We start from the raw sequence: 19,835 nt of genomic DNA on the forward strand, positions 1-19,835 counted from the left end.
GCTTAACTACTGAATCTCCAGTCATTGTAGGGTATCTGGAAACAAACAAAAACAAAAGCTCAGTGGAAATGGTGTACATTTGGTAACTGCTAAAGTCAATACAGTTACACTGATGTACAATGGATCTGAGATTGCAATCAGGCTGCTCACATTTTATGAACAACACATTTGGGGATATAACTAGAAGACTTATGGATGAGTGGCAGCTTTTATGCTGACCCTGCTTGGGTTTGCTTGTTTTTAGTAAGTTTCAATCAAATTAGTATAGCCAAACTTTTAAAGCATTTTAGAATGTGTTATCAATACCGTCTTTCTGTTTGTACTAACAATGACCCAAAAACTTAAAGACTGACATTCTGTGTACAAAATATGTGGGTACAAATACAAGACCTGCAAATGCAAAAAGATGTTTACATAAATGTCACAGGTCATTTTTATAATGTTCCTTAATGTTGATTCCTTAAAAATATCAGTCACATCTTTAACTCCCATGGTTACTACGCAAAATTCCTGAGTGAGGAGACCATGTAAAGCAGACAGAATTGGGCTCAGCCTCTTTAAAAGAATGATTTTATTAAGGATTTTCTGACATGTAATTCTTTGACTGACTGATCGACTGACTGGGCTCTTCTTTCACTCACGTTAAAACAAAAAGGGGAAATTTCTGCTCTGACTTATCTCTAGCAAATATTATGCTCTCACTTGAATCACTGGAGCCATAGAGCAAAATCAGATGATTGCAAGCAAGTTCTTCTTGATAAATTATACCTCAGTTTTGAATCTGGATTCCTGGCACCAGGCCCCTTCATCCTGGCAGAGCTCCAGTAAACAGGACTCTGTGCAGGTGTAAGGATCTACTTATGTACATGTGAATATCAGATTAATCTAGTGCCATATCCTTCACCTAGCTTCACTGCTCTCATTCCTCAGGCTTCTTTCCTTCTATGCATGGAATGATTTTCCAGTCCCAACATGTCAGGCTCCCTGGCCCTCTTCATTTACGCCCCTCCTAATGACTCCTTGTACTAAAACATAAGTCAAATTTCCACTCTGGTTGGAGCGAATGGAAAAAGATGATGTTCTATACTCATGCAGCCCACCAATGGTGTGTGCCTCTGTCAGCTTTTTATCCTCTTGGAGCAGAGATTTTAATTATTTCTGCTCTCGTGGCACAGAGCACATTCAAGTACGAATAACAACTGCTGGACAATAGGTTCATTGAAAGACAGATCCTAGCTTTGGTTCAGCTCTGAATGTTCTGCTTGTCCAGCCTGTTATATTTTTCATGCTGCATTTCTCCAAGGCAGGTAAATCTTTGGCCACATACAGATGTTCAGTTTCTAAGAGCATCACCATTCTCCCAGTAGAAAACAAAAGTGTACAGATGTCAATCTTTTTCTCTTGAAACAAAAATGGCTGCTCTGGGAGAAAATAAAACAGGAACAACCAGGTTAAATCACTCCTGGGGAAGTTTCCCCTGGGAGATTGAATGTCTTTGCCCAGTGTCCCCAGTGGAGTCAAGGGAAGGCTCCAATCCCTTCCAGACACTGAGGTCAGCTCAGTCTGAAGAAGGCATAGGGGGAAGCTGCTCCCCTCTTCCCATTGATGGGAGTTCCCAGTGTGAAAAGTAGGCTGGAGCTTTGCTGCTCAGTTCCTGGGTGCCGGAAGCTGAGTAAAAGGGAGCACTTCACCCTGCCTGCTCCCACTTCTCTCCCCCCATTTCAACTGAGTGGTGGGGGGAAGGGACAGCCTTACAAGTCTGGCTTGCAGCCCTGCTGGCTTCTCCTTCTGTCCCCCTACCACTCAGGTGAGTGGTGGGGATGATGATTTAAAAGCCAGAAGAGCCTCCAAAACCTGACTCTCAGCCCCTCCAGCTGCCCCTTGCCCCTGCCCCCCACTTCTGCTCAGCTGAGCAGCAGGGGAGGTGATTTAAAAGCTGTGTGACTAGGAGTTTAACATGTGGAGACTTTCCCAAGTCCAGCTCCCAGCCCCACTGACTTCCCCTTGCTGCCCAGGTGATTCAGAACCTTGGCAGGGCAAGCTGTTGTGCCACAGTGGCAAGGCTCAGGAGCCTTCCTGCCATGGCGAAATGTCCCTGCCTTGCCCTACACTGCTCTGAGTCAGCCTAGAGCAGTGCAGGAGAAGCAGGCTACTATGCCCCTGTGGCACGGCTCCCAGAGCTTTGCTGTGGTAGCTGAGCGTTTCCTTCCACCTCCCTGCATTCCTCTGGGTCTCCATGGAGAAGTGCAAGAAGCAAGGCTATTCTCCTGCAGGGGAGAATCAGGAGGGTTCCCACCATGGGAAAATGCTTCCTTCATGCCAATCAAATAAGGGCAGGCAGGGTTCTTTGAACAGATGTGATAGCTTTTATTAGACCAACTGAGTAATTGGAAAAAAAGTTTCAACTACTCAGTTGGTCTAATAAAACCTATCACATCTACCCAAAGAACCTTGCCTGTCTATGTCCTTAGACCAACATGGCTACAACCAAAACCCAATCACATGAGGGGGCATTTTCCTGAGGCTGGATCGCTCCCAAAACTGTCTGTGGCAGCTGCTGCTTTTCAGCAACTGCCAATGGCCAGGCAGGGAAGAGAACAAGCTGTCAATTAATGTGGGGCAGCCCAGGAGTGGCACAGGGAGTGCCACCTGGCTCAAGAGCTTGCCTGTGAAGCTCTCCAGCCATGGGATGGGAGAAACATCCATACAGTCCAGCTCTGGGGCCATTTTTCTACTGGAGGAAATGAATGTCTGTAGGCAGCCTTTGATGGGAAAAGACTAAAGGAAAGTTAACTGTATTATAATACCAGCTCAAGGTACTCCTTGTCATTTAGATATTGAATTCTCACAAGGCGATGTATGTTACAGCTTTACCCAATCAATTATTTGTATCCCACATAATGCTTTTATGTCTAGCAAAAAAACAAGGTTCAACTCATTAAAATTTTAAGGACAGAGTATGTGATTTTGCTGTGGGCGATTTGTTTGAGGGGTAGGGTACAAACCTTACATCTAATTCTAAGGGGGAAAGGTCCTTTTCACGTGCAGAGTATTAGACTATTGCCCAAGTTTATATAAGTGTACAATTAAATGAAACATTCAATTATAGGCTAGAGAAAATTCTCATCATTGAAGTGCATTGACACATTGTAGAAAGTGACTGCTAATTCAAAAAATAGGCACTGTCTTCACCCATTATCATCATCTGATGAACTGTTCAATTTTCTTAAGTGTTTATGAAAGCTTAGAAGAAAAAAGAGTACACAGTCACTATTGAGTGAAACTGCAAAACGTATGCTGGAAGCAATGAGGGCATTTCTGTGGCTCATGATAATCTGGAACATATTTGGCTGGAACATATTTGGATAGAATGTAATTAATACAAAGGTCTTATGGGAAGGGATGTGAGAGATGTTTCAAGAAGAGGCACTCTTCTATCTGTATCAGTTCTAAACTAAAAATACAACATGATGTAAAGAAGCAGAGTATTGTGGCTGCAAGTGTCCTTCCTAGTTAGAAATAAAACTAATGTACTGACCAATGAGAGTCAACAAGCATTCCTATATCAAATTATATAGAAAGTAAGAAGAACAATGGCTTTTGGTAATATATTTTATAGGACCACCTAAATAGATCTAAAGCTCATCTAACATCTCTCTCTAAAATTCAGTTTGTCCAATAAAAGATATTACCAAAAAAACACCCCATGCTTCTTGAATATTTCCTGGACCACCATAGCTATAGTAAAACTTTTATCCTATTATGAAAAATAAGAGCATTCATCCCAGCTGCTGTTTGACTTCCATCATGTCTTCAAAATCTCTCTGTTGATTCAAGTGAATAACATATCCTTCTTCATGTTCTGTCCAAATTGTGTTATGCTGCTTTGCATTGTTAAAGAGTTGCTGTGTTTCATCCCACAGGTTGCTGTATCTCAGTGAATGATGAACTGAGTCTTTTTTTTACCTCTATAAATCTACACAATCTACACGATACATTTTAACCATTATGCCCCTTTGCCTCATAGTCTGCCTACTGTTCCATCTCAGCCTCAACAATCTCTCAGATTATAAATTCATCAGTAGCTTCAAACAGCCACCAGACCAGGAAGAGTAACTCAGGCTCTTGAAGATCCCCCAGCACGCAGAAAGTTAAACAATAGGAAACCAACACAAACACAGTGTGGAGGATTAGGAGTTAAACTTTACATTACAAAATTTCAAAGGGGCCGCAAGGATGTTTATGGACGTGTAGAGTGTTAGTGGTATGTGAAGAAGAGAAAAGTCTGTTTTTAAATAACCTTTCAAATTGCTTTGCTATTACCCTGGCAGCTTTTGTTCACACATGCAGTAACTAAAATATGATGCATGCTATTATAAAGAAAGCAGAAGATCATAATTTTGCTGCTTTGTGAAATCTAGTTGTGGGCTGAAAGTAGTAGTTTTTAAAAAAATGTAGTGATATACTTTTGCTGTCAGAGTTCTAAATGGTCTGATTCCTGTTTTCATGGCCAATGGTGAATTTAAACTACTGATGGACATAGAATGATGAAGCTTAATCTCCAGCATGCTCATCACACTGAAGGCTCTCTTGGGTCCACTACTGGCAGAAGGTAGTTATATCAGTGTCAGCATAATTTGGTTAAGGGTTCCATGTATCACTGCAGGTTTCTAAAACGTCCCTTGTATTTCTTCCTGTGCTTGAGTTCTTTCCGGTGAGCAAACTTCCATTTCAGAAAAGTATGGTTGAGGAGAAAGAAAAAATCATCAGTGACATTTCCTTGGACTGGCAGACTTTGAGTCATGTAGCAATACATCTTTTATTACTGTTCTTGACAGCTGCAGCTCGCATGTTGAGTTTAACTGAGCTGATATACACATTTCTTGGGAGTGTATTTTTGAGAAGAAATTTCTTGGACATTTTCAGGACTGCAAAGAACCACAGTGCTCAAGTTCTAGAAAAAATCCCTTTGGATTCCCAAAAATATCATGCTAATGATGCTCCAAATACTTTCCATTGACAGACGAATGTCTCTGTTTTCCCAGGAGAAGCACTTTCTGGCAAAGAGCATTTTCCATAACTATCAGTTGTCTCCCATATACTTCTAGGTATAATTCAGATTGTTGGTTGTAATCAATGAAGTCCATTTCATTTTGGGCCCTAAGAATGTTTTTTAATAGCATTTAGGACTGACTCAACAGTCCAAACTGGCATCCGCTAGATTTATCTATCCAGAGCAAAATTCTACTGCTCTGTTTGTGAATAAATGTAGTTTCTAACTGTCTAAGTTGTGGTTTTGTACTTTGTGTGCAGAGAGCAATTCTACTTCCTCTGGAGTGTGGAGATGTAAACATGTGCACAGGTTACGCATATGCAGCAAGCTATGTACTGGCTGGGTACACACACATGTTCAGGGGGAAGGCCCTCCTTAGGGTCTGTTTGAAGCTTCCGTAGCTGACTTGATTCGGGAGAGATTTGGCCTGATTAGAGGACTGAATCTCCAAATCCAAATCGAATCAGGAGACCAAGTAAAAGCTCCAAATTGATTCAAAGGATCTGAATCGATTCGGCAAAGCTTTGGAAAAAGATTCAGCCGATTCGGAGATATGGCCATAGACTAAACAGGCAGCTGACAGTTGCCTCCAGCAGGTAAACCTGTTGGGGTAGGGAGAGAGGAAAGGGAGGGATTGAGCCTGGGGCTGGGACAAGCTGCCCAGTTGGGGGGAGGGGGACACATTACTCAGGGAAGGGGGTATGAGATACAGGCGCAGCAGCGCTGGGAGCCAGGGCTCTGCCTTACTGTTGCTTGCCCAGCTGGGGCTGGGGAGGGCGGGATGTGGGTGCAGCTAGCTCCAGGTGGAAGGGGGCAAGTGGCAGCAGGGCAGAGCCCCTGCTCCCAGTTCTGCTGCATCTGCATCCCACGCCACCTGGCAAGCAGTGGCAGGGCAGAGCCCCCGCTCCCAGCGGTGATGCGGGTGTGGAAGCGCTGGGAGTGGGAGCTATGCCCTGCTGCCACCCAGAGCGAGCCATGCCTACATCGCCTCCCTGTCCTCCCTCCTGTGCCAGCTGGACAAGTGGCAGCAAGGCAGAACCCCCACGGCTTCCCCTGCCAGAACAGAGGTAGGCACAGCAGGGGGAGCCACAGGAGAAGCCCCCATGGCCTTGCTGCCTGGCCCCATCCCCCACGCGACCCAGTCACCCAGCACTTAAAAAAATAAATAAATAAATTAAAAAGCCCCACACACTCACTAGTTGCAGGAGCAGTGACTGGGGCCTCTGGGTGCTCATGGCAGAGCCTCCCCACACAGCACAGGGCAGTGGGGGGCAGCAGGGATCACTGCCCCCCACCTGGCACCTGTGCAGCAGCTGCCCCATGGCATGGGGGCAGTGCGGCTAGGCAGGGCACTGCACTGCACACTGTCTGGGAGCTGGGACTGAGGGCTGCCAGGCTCCGGCTCACACACCGAGCTGTCCCAGCTCCCAGGGGAATCAAACCAGGAAGCTGGGGAATCGAACCGGTCTGTTCAATTCACCTGGGAGCTGCAGCGGCTCCACGTGTCAGCCGGAGCCTGACAGCACTCAGCCACGTGGCCCCAGCTCCCAGACAGAGCGCAGTGCCCTGCTGAGCCATGCCATGTGACAGCTGCCGTGCAGGTGCCACGTGGGGGAGGGTGATCCCTGCTGCCCCATGCTGTGCGGGGGGGCTCTGCCACCAGCATCCAGAGGCCCCAGCACCACTCCTGTAGCTGGTGAGTGCAGGGCTTTTTTTCTTTTTAAAGTGCTGGGAGGATGGGCTAGGCAGGGCAGCAATGGGGGCTTCTCCCACAGCTCCCCCTGCCCAGGGAGAGGCAAGCACAGCCAGAGGAGCCGCAGGAGAACCTGCAGCTGCCCAACTGCGCCTGCCTCTCCCTGGCCAATCCAAATCCCTGACTCTCTCCAAATCAGTGCCAAATCTTCCCTCCATCTCACTAGGTCACACAACCTCTAGCTTATTATCTTCCTCCTGGTTCTACATATCTTCCTTGGATGGCAAGGAAGCCAGTCTCAAAAGGAACTCTGGAGATAGGATCAGATAATCCCTGATCTGAGAAGCATAACTGCTGTATTGGGAAGAGTACTGTGCTGAGAAGTCAAGAGAGACAGAGATTCAGACCCTTTCTAAGTGAAGGGGACTTAGAACCCAGGTCTCCAGCTTGCTGGGTGAGTGTCCTAAGCACTCAGTGACTGGAGCTAAACGTGGAAGGATCTTCCTTTCCCTCTGCCAAACCATTAATTAGGGGTTTTTAGCCAGCTCTCTTTTTAGAGACTTAGATACAGGCATACATTCAGAATGGGTATGCACATGTAGCCATGTACCTGCCTAACCAGTACATAGCCTACTGCACATGCTCGGTCTGTGCATGCAGATGTATAGAGGAACCTGACTTGCTATCTTTGCATGTGACACAATCGTCAGCCAGAAAGATCACCATAATTTAAGCACACACACAATTCTGCCCCTGGTGGATAGAGGCAGGGGAAGATCCAGCAGGGATGCATTTACAGCCCTTTGATTCCTGCTCATCCCAAAGTTTAAAACCACCTGCCTGACAGTAGCAGCATTTCTAGTCAGGCAGTGCTGAGGGAGTTACTTGACTTCATGGCTCATTATAATCTACTTAATCCCATCTACGGTCTTCATTCCCCAGGTGTTAACAACCCTCTTCTTTTTAATGGTCTTGATGTTCCACCAATCAAGCTAGCCTTTGTTCTGCAATTCTGCTGTTAGCTGCTCCCATGAATGAAGTTCTAATTCACAGCCCTGAAGATTGTTTTTAACTAGTTCCAATGACTTTCTATTTGTTTTTGCTTCAATACAGCTCTACACTCCTAGCTAATTATTAGTCAAACTTCTAGTTTATTTTTAACTGGAGAAAAATATGTGTTGTTTCATACATCATGATGCACCTCATCATCTTCACCCCCCTTTTCAAAATGTTAGATCCACCCATGGATAGGGGGCATGCAGTGGTATGTCTAAACTGCAACTGGAATACATGATCGCCATCTGGATAGTCTACTTAAACTCCCTTTAACCTAGCAAGACTAAGTAACAAAAGTGATGATGGAGCAGCAAGAGCTTCAAGCATGGGTGCTCCAAGCCTGCTGGAGACCCAGAATTCCTTTATTTAGGCACCTAGCCTACACTTACACTCATCATACCATGTTTCAATGCTATCATTACCTTAGCTAACTCCATGAGGACAGAGCTGTTTTGTCTTGAGTAAGGGGATGGACTAAAACATCATCTATAGTCCCTTTCAGCTCTGTTTTTCATGATTCCATGCCTACCTCTGCTGTATTCATATCTCCTAGTCGTACTGCAGACTTTCCCTCAGTGGAGTGTCCTTGACCCTGGAAGTTGTTTTCCTCCTATCTGACACAGACAGAATTTGGTAACACCTCCCCATCCATAAAGGCCATGCTGCAAGGCTGTCTGTTTATCAAGGATTTTAATGAGGAGGAGTGGGAATAGCTAAGGTCTTAGTTCTCGTGTCAGGTCAGATTTATTTTGGAAGATGTGTTTATATTAAAAATTATACATGAAGCTAAGGCATTTTTGACAGATGCAATATATAAATAGGAAAAAAAATGTGTATAAATAAACCTGATCCAGCATGTTCCATATCTAGCAACCTGACAAAATTTTCATGTAGAGATGTGTCCAACAGGTATTAAAATGCCAAGTGTTTACGATAGCAAACCCTGCCCTGACTGCAGTAGCAAAGAGAATTGAAACACTGCCTGGTGCAAAATCTGTTAATTGACATCTGCCCTGGTAGCCAGGGCAGCGTTCCTCCCATTGGGTGCTGAGCTGCAGAATGTGTGACAAGCCTTAGCGTATTATTTGATAATCCTCTGAGCAGGAGAAAGCGGCACTCCCAACTTACTGTTGGCAGCACTTGCTGGAGAATGTGGCATGTTTACTTGCCAGTTGTACGGCTAAAACAGACCACACAAATCTTCAGACCTCATCTCCTTAGAGATACTGCACACAAACCAGCCATCCCCTAGCACATTTCCAAGAGCTCTGAAGACAGCGCCCCTTGCTGCGAACATGGAACAAACAATTGCATGAATGCCTTTTGCCCCTCACTGCACACCAGCTGATCCATTTTTTTTTTTTATGATAACCACTGGTTATCAAATATACCAAGCTGTACTAATTAGGAGCCTGATAAGTTAAAGTTGTATGAATGAAGAGTGATTTATATGTGGGACACTCACAAGGTTGTAATCGCATAGGAATCCCAGAACTGCAGCCTGACGTAAAAAGTATGCCCTATTTCATTAGCAAATGCTCCTATAAACCAAAGCAAAATGTGTGATGAGAGGGTGAGGGGGAAACACTGCCTTCCCTGCCTTGGCAACCACTGAATGTTTAGAGCCAAAAAACAGTTTCAGGGAGGAAGCCGAAATTTCTCTGGGACCCCATCTTCCTTCTTACAAATAAATCACCATGTCTGAACACTGAAATGGTGGTCTGTCTTGCAAGTTGAACAGAAATCGTGCAGTGGATTCAACACATACTGAAAAAGCAGAAAGTTCCTGCTATCTGTGTGAGCTAGCTGAACAGTGAAAACAGATTAAAGAAATAAGTTCTTCAATAGGCAGTAACATTGCTTTCACACCAGATTTGATGAATAAGTCCTCCCAGCGGCACTAACACCTGATATGCACATTGTGTGGATTAGCAAGTTTTAGTCTGGGCAGAAGAAAAAAAAAATGCATTTTTTTCCTTCTAGTTACTGCTGCAGGTATATTATCTAATGAAAACACAACAAGATTTCTCTAAGGAATGTAAAATTTGTTTGGTGTTTCCATCAAACAATTATATGTTGTTCATCCACTATCTGAGAAGCACTAAGGCATAGCCATGCCTGATTACATTCCTTCTTAGTTCCATATCAGGCTACCCCACTGGGTGGTAAGCAGTTTCTCATCTCTCCCATATCAGAGCTTTGATGCAGGTGCACACAAAAGAGGGGTTTCTGATAACAATGCAGCCGCATTTGCTTAATATCTTGATGATCCGAAATCAAAATGCCCTTGATCATTAATGCAGCCTTTCAGAATACTTCAAATTAAGGGGTAAATTTTCAAAGCAACGAAACAGGGATTTAGCTGCATGACTTCCATTAACATCTATGGGAGGTATACAACTAAATCTCTACACGCTACTTTGAAAATGTACCCCTTTAAGTGTCTTATTTCCAAAAGGCATTAGACTTTTCAATAACTAAGCTGCTGCCAAGAACAACAGTATCATTTTTGCTGACAATATTTGTCAGATAACTTTATTTCTATGGAAAAGTTTGGTTGGCAGAAAATAATATAACTCAAATATCTTTATGAGAGAGGAAAGCTGAGTATTTCTGAGGCTGGGGATCCTGCACTACAATGAACTGATTCTTATGCACTCCAACTTATACTACGCTGTCTCTAAAGCCAGCACAGGGGACATGGCTGACAGAAAGGTGATGTGGCATTTGGATTATTGCAGGGAAGTGATCCCTGGTGGCTGTAACAGCCTCTGGAGAAAAAGGGGCACTTATACCAACAAATCAGCACAACACAGAGAAGCCCCAGGATCAGAAGAGCATAATGGCAGCTCGAGTGAAGCAAAGTTACAGGGCACCCCTGAACATGAAATAGGTTTAAAAATGGCAGTAGATGGGAATAATAATGTTTCTGAGCACTTTGTACATTTGTAAATGACTGTACAGCTTGGAAGACAGCAGAGGATCTATCCCAACATTTCTAAATTTCCCAAATAAGTACTTCATTAGTTCAGTAATGTAACTGAAAAACATGGTAGTGGTATAAGCACGTAGGGGAAATAAAAATCAGTATTGCTGTTAGGGAATGCAATAAATGACACGTTCTTTTCCCTGGTGCATTTTATCATTAAAAATGTAATCTTACAAACCAAACATCAAAAGGTGTAAACAAGTTGTCAGAACAGATTCACAAGAGCCATTCTCCCCAATACAACAGAATTTTTCAATTCAGCAAGGAATTTTGACATATTATCTCTCAGAAACAGATAAGAATAAGTGGAATTCCCATTCTAATATCCTTTATTAAATACATATTTCTTATTTAATTAAAAGACTTTGGAAGATTAGTTGTGATTCATTTGGTCAAATGGTGAATACTAATTAAAACAACCAAGGTTGGGAAGAAGCACATTAGAAAATAATAATTCTCTGCAGTGAAAATCATAATCATGAACTGAATATTAAGGCAATGATTTTCTTTAAAGGTCAAAAGAAATAGTCCAAAAAGATTCAGTCTGTTTAGCTGCAAATATATAAAAAAATACTTACTACAATGTCTTCAGGAAATGTATCCCGACTGAAGGAGCCATCATCAAACATGACTTCATAGAAGACTTGAGATGTCACTCCTATCACTCTGCAGCTGTAATATCGTGTGTTCCTGTGTTTTGCGATGACAGTTTGCCCAACTGTGATAGCCTTCTCACATGCTTTACTTCTCTTTAAAGCAAGGAAATGCCATGCAGTCATTAAAAATACTTGGGACATTGCTCATTATGCACAAAAAAACCTCAACCAACCTCCACCCCCACAAGATGCTCAGTTATGTCTTTGTACTTAGTATTAAAACCTTCAAATGCAGCATATTTCCTTACTATAATGATAAAACTTTGTGTGAAGCAGAAACATTTACATTTCATAAGAAAAAGATTAAAAAAACAAAAAACCCAACATACAGAACAATTTAAAATATATTTCCTATACAGGTACAGTTTGGGAATAATTTAAATATAGTAACTTTTGAACCATTCAAAAACTGAATCTATGATCGCTTAAAAGCTTCTCAGCTCTAGGAGTGCAGCCATTGCACACACTAGACCAAGATGACAGTGTAGCATTTTATTGAAATGGACTCTTCTCAAACCATGACTTCATATATGGCTTATAATTATTTCCTTACCGACAATATTTTATTCACTACGATGGGATCCTTGTCACAGAGATGCACATTCTTTTTTGTGAGGATAGTCACATTCATGCACCAGTGTATTTTGGTAACTCATAAAAAATGGTGCAGAACACTCAATTTAAAACTGCAATTAATATTATACATTTAAAATTATTAATCATTCATGTTATGTTATGTGGTGCATGAGTAATGAATGCTGCTTATTTTCACCTTTTTTTTCTGAATTCCCTAAAGTGTGGTATATTGTTCCGAGATGTACTGGAGGGCCATTTGAGGTCAAACTATGACAAGATTCCTCTTCACTACTTGGGAGTGCTTGATTCCTGTTTTCCAATAAAATCAAATGAAACATCCCATAACTCAGAAAATACTCAGAAATTCACATGATGCAGAAAACTGCACGCACACCTTTTAGCTAATGCATCCCTGGATACCTACCCCATGCACAGTGAGCTTCACCATCTGGAGAAATAAAATCAAGAGTTTCTCATCCTAATAAGATAAGGAGACCACTTTTCTCCTCCAGCTGTCAACTGACTGTATATGATTTCCCATTGGTTCATGTGTTTATGTACTAAAATTTATTGTGTTTTTGGCTACAGCTGGGCATCTGAACATTTCTAACAGGAGATGTTAAAAAGCAAGGCATGACTCTCACAGTGCTAGTGAAGATCTTCTGCATTAGAAATATTTACTGAAACACCTTGAAAATACAATATGAAAATACCAGTTTCCAAATTTTCTACCACTTTTTCAAATAACTCTAACCTTTTAAAGTAGTAAAGTTTTCAATAAATGCAATAATCTGAAAAGAAAGGAACTGTGAATATCTACAAAGTGATATAAGATTAGGATGATCAGCTTTAACAATGAAGGCTGAGTTAAAGTCAATGTCTATGGTTTTTGGTAGATTTTAAAATTTTATCTGGAAATCATTTCTGCAGTTTCTCTCTTCCTTTCCCTTTTATTTTTTGAATAAACTTAAAGCCAAATTTTAAACCTGCTGGTTCTGTTTATGCAGGTGTAGTTTTCTGCACACTGACTTTCTTGCAATAAATTACAGATTTTAATTATGGCCAGCTAGCTTGCTCCTGGAAATTGAGACCAAAGCAAGTTCAAATGTACACCATACACCTAAAGTCTATCAGTTTCTTTTGACAGAGGACTTAATTTGGGTAAGCAAGTGAACTGTCCATGTAAATTGTTTTCATACAAATGAGAGATTGGTCTGAAATCTTCTTAGAAAGTTGAGCCTGATTATATATCCATAGCATTTTTAAATTTACACAAAAATAATATTTAATTTGTATTAGAAATTACCTATCAAACGGCCCATTAGCAGCTATTACTATTTGTGAATATAACCAATTTACTCAGCCTAACAGGTGAAACGAGGCAAGAAACTAGTTAACCTCTGTAATCACACTTGGCCATGTTATTCTGAAGTCAGGCAGAAAAGTAGAGTGGAGATGCACTGCATTTGCCAACCCAAGACAATTTATTTATTTTTACTGACAATCTGGAAACTTTTTACTGACGACCAAAATTTTTTATTGATGTATGTTTTACATCATGTAAATGTAACCCTTCTGACAGGCCCTGGACAAGGGCTGGGTTCAAATTTAGGGGCTTAACACCAAGCATAATAAAAAAAAGGTTTGGTTATCAGTAAACATTTTGTTGATTATGATTTTTAAAAATTTCCTTGAGCTGGCAAACCCATTTGTCTGTTTCAATGGTTTTATACCAGGCTGCCCCCACCTCAGGGGTTGCCTAGTCACCCAGACACCATGATGCCTCGAAATACACCTCACACCAGGCTGCTGCCCCAGTCCACCCCCCTGAGTCTTACCCCCACCACACCTGGTCCCCTGCCCCAGCATGAACCCCCAAAGACTCCTGTGTACCTACCGTCTACCCAGAATTATTACAGGCAGGTGATGGGACACAGTAGTAGCAGCAGCACAATGCTGGGGGGTGGATATGAAGACTCCCATGAACTAAATAGCTCTAAGACTACGCTCCCTGCAGGGTACTGTGCTCATACTCAGATATCATGTGGTGGTGCACTGCTCCTTGTCCTTTAACAAACATCCTTGTTTGGAGAAGGAGCTTCAATCAAGTTCCTGGTTGCTTAGCTTTTTTGTGGACAGCTCCTTTTTTATTAACAAGATGTATAAACAAGAATTGTATTGTTTTTTAACTGATTGTTCACAAATTTATGGCTGGTTGGCAACCCTGAGATGCACCTTCATAGAATCCAATGAAGTGAGCACTTGCTCATGAAAGCTTATGCGTCTCTGGTTCAGGTAGTCTATGAATGTGCATGTTGTGTTTGTCCAAGGGTATTCAGAAAAATTGACTCCAGCCACAAGTGTGAGAAAGTGCTTCCAGCTGGCAAGCCCAAAATATACTGTGAAAATTAATTTAAGTTATACATTTGTTGCCATTAGCAGATTCATCAAAAAGTAACTTTAAATTTGCATGTGCACATTCACATCTCTCACAGTGCATCTCTATCCTATGTACAGTGCTGAATAAGTACAGTTGATTACAGTTAGACAGTTAGTTAATGTCAGCTATCACTATTATACCTAATCTAGAAATACTGTACATATAAAAAAAATCAGGTGTTTCATAGTTTCATAGCTGTTAGGGGAATTTATTGATGAATTTTTACCTCAGTTTAACAGAGTAAAAAACAAAATGTTCAGAGGCAAAAAATGAAAAGTATTAACTGAATTACTCATGAGAGTTAAAATGAAACAAAAGTTTCTGATCACAGACATATAAATTCAAAGGGATGTAAATGTATTAAAATACAAAAAGTGGAGCCTTATGCAACATAGACAAAACTTCATGTTATTTTGGTTCTTAATAATATACAGGTTAGTTTATTGATCAAATATTCAGAAAAGAAATAAGTAATTCATCCTCATACCACCAGGCCAAAAAAAGGTTTACAAAACCTCAAATCATAGAAAACTTTAATGCATCCCAATTCAAAAAGAAGGAGTTTGGCTTTCACTATGCTATTTTTCTAGAGTTCTTGATTTATTTTGCAGAAAAAATGTATTGACAAGCACACTCCATAATTTGACTGCACATCCCAGAAAACATTTTCTGTCAGAAAATCCAAAGAACTTATTGATGTTAAGAATGTCATTTTTGATTGGAAAGGACAGTTCTTATGCAAGGGGCTCTATCAGATTAAAGAAACAGCTGTGGTATTTTAGAGATCATTGTGCAAGCTGAGGTCCAGAAAGTATGATTTTCTTTAACGTAACTGAAGCCCAGGATGAACTAAGATAGGAGCACAAATACAGCTAACAATCAAACATAAACATAAAGCCATCTTGGCCTTACATCTGTGTGTGAACTTGAAAAAAGTGGTATACATTATTACAGACATTATTCCCCATTTTCTGCATGGAAGGACAGAAATCATTTGGTCTAAGGAGTTTGACATATTTATAGTGCAGAATCCTAAATGCTCTAAATCTTACTTGCTTCAATATGGAAGCTAAAGTTTTATTTCATCTTCCCAGACTTGCTCCTGAAATTATAGCCTGAATGGGAGCATTGTAAGTGAGGTTTCAAGAATACACCAGCTCAGAATATCTGACCTTTGGTCTCTCCTGCTTACCCTGTGACATACTCCTTCGTATGTCACAGCACTCACTGCTGGTAGCATAGTTGGGTATCTTGGCTTTATTTCACCCAAGGATTTCTCAACACAAAGAGAAATCTCAGAGGTACAACTCTCAATTTCCTCTGAGCTGCGGGAGGAACAGAGGAAAGAACACAAGGCCAGAAGATCTGGTTCATAAATACGCTCGGGTTGAGCAAACTTCCTGATGTACATATTAGAATACACTCCTCAAGAAGTCTGACCCTGCTTTTCATTTTGACAGAAGCTAGGCAATAACCAATAATTTTCATACTGAATTTAGGGCCAATTTTTAGGAATTGTTTTATGGTAACAAACTAATTATTATTTTGCTTCTTTTGCTTCTATATGTGCAGTTTATTGATCAAGCTGAATACCTGTGCTTATTTTCTCTTGTTGTTCTTTTTTAATAATTTTTTTGATTCTGGTTAAAACTGTAAATTTAGAAAAACAACATGGTAGGGCCCACTGTCTAATTATTTCTGCTTTCAAATATCACAACCCAAGTTAAAATGATGGACAAACAAGAAAAGTTCATTAGAAGACAGAAGTGATGTTGTGTCTAAAGGCAAAGAGCAATACAATTTCTGCATAAGAGGATAGCTAACAACAAGGGAACAGGCCTAACAAGAAAATTAACGGTGGATAAAATTCTGAAAGCTTGGATATGTGATTAATTACCCAAAAGATATGGTATTAAACTAGAGCACATAGAAACATAAGTCAATCTGTTTTTATCAAATTCAAATTTAAAAAATTCATAGAGAAAGGTTCTCCCATAGCATGTCTGATCCTTCCAAGTATTAAAAATACACACAAGCATGTAGTTTTTATTCTTCCTTTGATAGCACCAAATACAGATTAGGGATATCACTGGGGAGAAAAAAAAATCTAAGGATTGTTGTGGGAGTCCATCTTATCTCACTAGTGTATCAATATTTGCTTTGTCTTCTAGAGCACAAAAAAAATAATAATTTAACAACTAACTCTACTATCCTGAGCAAAATGGATGCTAAAAATGCAAACTAATAAATCATTGTTGTGGTAAGACTTCATTGCCTTTATTATATATGAAAATGTGAATTCTGTTAAACATTCCACTTGGCTCTAAACATTGTTTGCAGGAATAATAATGATGATCATAATTCATATTGTGACAATAGCGAAAGTCCCAGTAAGACAGGGGGCCTATCGTACACAGCGCTGTACAAACATTTAAAAAAAAAAAAGAGAGAGACAAACCTGGCCTTGCCACGATTATATCAGAAGACACCAATGACTTAAGATATGCTTTCTTAGAAGGGTTGTTTGCCTTAGGATGCCTGAATACTAAAGCAGCATTTAAAAAAAAACCAACAAAATATAATGGGGCTGCAACTAGAGGTGCACCGATATATTAGTTCTTATTGTATTGGCACCAATAAAAGGAAAATTGACGTTATCAGCAATCTGCTTTTTTTGGCTCATGTGGCCGATAAAGTCACTAATAAATGCCATGCACATGCATGCTGACACAGCATGCATGCAGCCAGGAATGCATCATGGCAGCTTGGAGACCAGCATCCAGCCAGTAAGTCTGGGGGGAGGAGGGAAGGGGTGTGGGGAGAGCAGATCGAGGTCCCCATGGTGAGGGAGGGAGTGGGGCTGGGGCAGGGGTAGGCCCTGCCCAGCCAAGGCAGGACAAGGCACAGGACGGAGCCATGGGCAGCTCACCAAGAGAGTGGGGGGAAGGAGAGCCGCTCCCGCCACTACTCACACCCCTGGGGAAGGCATGGGTTTGTGTATGGGGAGAGGGCAGGCTGCACACTATGAGCTCAGGGCCAGGGGCTGTGCCAATTTCTTCCTGGCCAGGGGACTGCACCAGGGCTGTGTTTGGGGTAGAAGAGGTGGGCAGCGGTGGTGATGAGAGGGGGGCTCCAGGGTGGCTACAGCACATTTTGGGGTGGTTGTAGCTCACCTTGTAGCCCCCCGCCATCCCAGCACTGCCACCACTCACCCCATCCCTGCCCACCCCAAGCACAGCCCTGGCCTAGCCCCACTGCTGGGAAGAGGCTGGTACAGCCCCCAGCCTGCACTGGGCAGCCTACCCTCACCCCATGCACAAATTCTGTGGAGCACATGCCCCCTCATACCTCCCCCAGGGGTGCACATAGCAGTGGAAGCTGCCCCCCTTTCCATCCCCGCATCCCCCGGATGAGCCACTCACAGCTCTGTCCCACACTCCGCCCCGCTCCGGCTAGGCAGTGTCTGCCCCTCCCCCACTCCCTCCCCCTCACAGTGGGAGCACTGATCTGCCCTCACATGCCCCTCCCCCCCACAGACTTACCAGCCAGACACTGCTCTCCAAGCTGCCAGGCTGTATATCAGCAATCAGATGAGTATTAGCTGATTTGGCTAGTTAATACTGGCCCAAAAAATCTTTATCAGTAAACCCCTAGCTGCAAGGATTGTTTTCCAGGAAATCATAGAGAAAACAAATTATTTAAAAGCCCCTGGCATATGTTACAATTGTTCCATGATTAATATGTTGATCACATGATATACTGTAACATGCCATACATTCAAGCAATTTATCACTTGGTAACAAGCCACAGTGGCACTCCAGCCTCAAAGTTGTTACTTGTAAAATGTAAAATATCTTTGCAGGTTGCGTGAATTGTACTTTAATTTGAAGGTGTGGAATTTTATACATAGGGTGACAGTGTTTTGGCAGGTCCTCCAGTATCCCAGAGTGAACTGCTCCCGCCTCCCTCCCCTCCTTTTTGTAAGGGGACTCTCTGTGACTCATGCTTAATCTACCACCCAAGGTGCAGCAGCAGGACATGTTATGACTCATTACCCATTTTCACTTTCTCTAACCAGCCTGCTTTTTTAAGAAGTCATTTAGCACCTCTCTGTGATGCCACAGTATAAACAAACAAGTGACATGTTTCACTAGCCTAATATGGAGAGAAATAGGGGAGGGAATTTGTTCAGAAGCCTGCAGGCAGGACAAGCGCTACAGAAGCACCTTATAAGGTCCTGCCCATTCCTGTCCTCCCCCCTGCTCTTCTCATGGGTATCCCCATATCTGCAGAGGGGTCAGTGGAGCAGCTCTTTCTTCCAGGGGGAACCCAGCTGATTTCTCATTCCCAGCACAGCTGAAGGCAGGGATGACAACTCCTGCCAACAGCTCTTCAGCTGTCCTTGCTGGTAAGCACTGGCAGAGCAAAGTCCCAAGGTGCTTTATTCCTCTGGATAGTTGACCCTCTGAACATGTGGCAGGTCACATGGCATCACCTTTCCATTACATGATATTACTTGTTGCCTGATGGCAATAACATCTGCCAGGGGCCTAACAAAGATATGCAATTACTAATCTAGGTGATTGCAGGAATACATTAAGATGGCACAAAAGGTGGTTTACCATGGAAGAAGACAGCTGATGAAGATGCTACAGAAAGTACCAGTAGAATTAATCAGATGGAATTAGTAAAAAGAATTGAGCTCTAAACATCACCAAAAAATCCTGACACGGCATTTTATTTGTGCAGGAAATAGTATCCCAAGGGAAATGAGAGAAGCCTGCTTCTTCTGAACTCTGAAAACTAACTAGAGAAACAACAAAATATTCTGTAATAACAGTACTGTACATACTAGGGATGAACTATACCTCAAAAAAGGGTCAGCTAGGTGATTCTGACCCCATGATAATAAAGAAAGCCAAGCAGAAGGGTTGAAAGTAAATCTGGACAACATTTTTACCCCAAACCTCTCAGGCAAAAAATACACATATAACAACACCAAAATCTTTTTGCAAATTTGTGTCGACTTCCATGCAATTGTTCATTTTAGGGAAAAGGTTTAAAAAAGGTGAAACAAGGCATGTGACAATTTCAAAAATACGCATTCTGATTTTGCAACCTGATGTGAGTTTTTTTTTAATTTAAAAGATGTTAACTACACATTTCAGGTAAAGTGTTTTATCCAACCCGCAGTGGATAGTTTTAGATACTTCAGTTCCCAGTTCCTTAGTGAGGCCGCAGCTGGAGTACTGCGTCCAGTTTTGGGCTCCACAATTCAAAAAGGATGTGGAGAAGCTTGAGAGAGTCCAGAGAAGAGCCACGCGTATGATCAGAGGTCAGGAAGCAGACCCTACAATGACAGGCTGAGAGCC

The 19,835-nt window shown here is 42.0% G+C and overlaps 1 protein-coding gene across 2 annotated transcripts in view; it reads right to left on the bottom strand.

Annotated features, from left to right (window-relative positions):
• Positions 1-19,835, bottom strand: part of KDM4C (lysine demethylase 4C) — a 490,147-nt gene that overhangs the window by 36,028 nt on the left and 434,284 nt on the right. For both annotated transcript variants that reach the window (XM_006272325.4, XM_019478152.2), the window contains exon 20: positions 11,370-11,540. In XM_006272325.4, the coding sequence (XP_006272387.1) occupies positions 11,370-11,540 (171 nt within the window). The remainder of the gene's footprint in view (positions 1-11,369; positions 11,541-19,835) is intronic.

The sequence above is a fragment of the Alligator mississippiensis genome, chromosome 3 (genome assembly GCF_030867095.1).
Source record: "Alligator mississippiensis isolate rAllMis1 chromosome 3, rAllMis1, whole genome shotgun sequence".
Taxonomy (NCBI): Eukaryota; Metazoa; Chordata; order Crocodylia; family Alligatoridae; genus Alligator; species Alligator mississippiensis.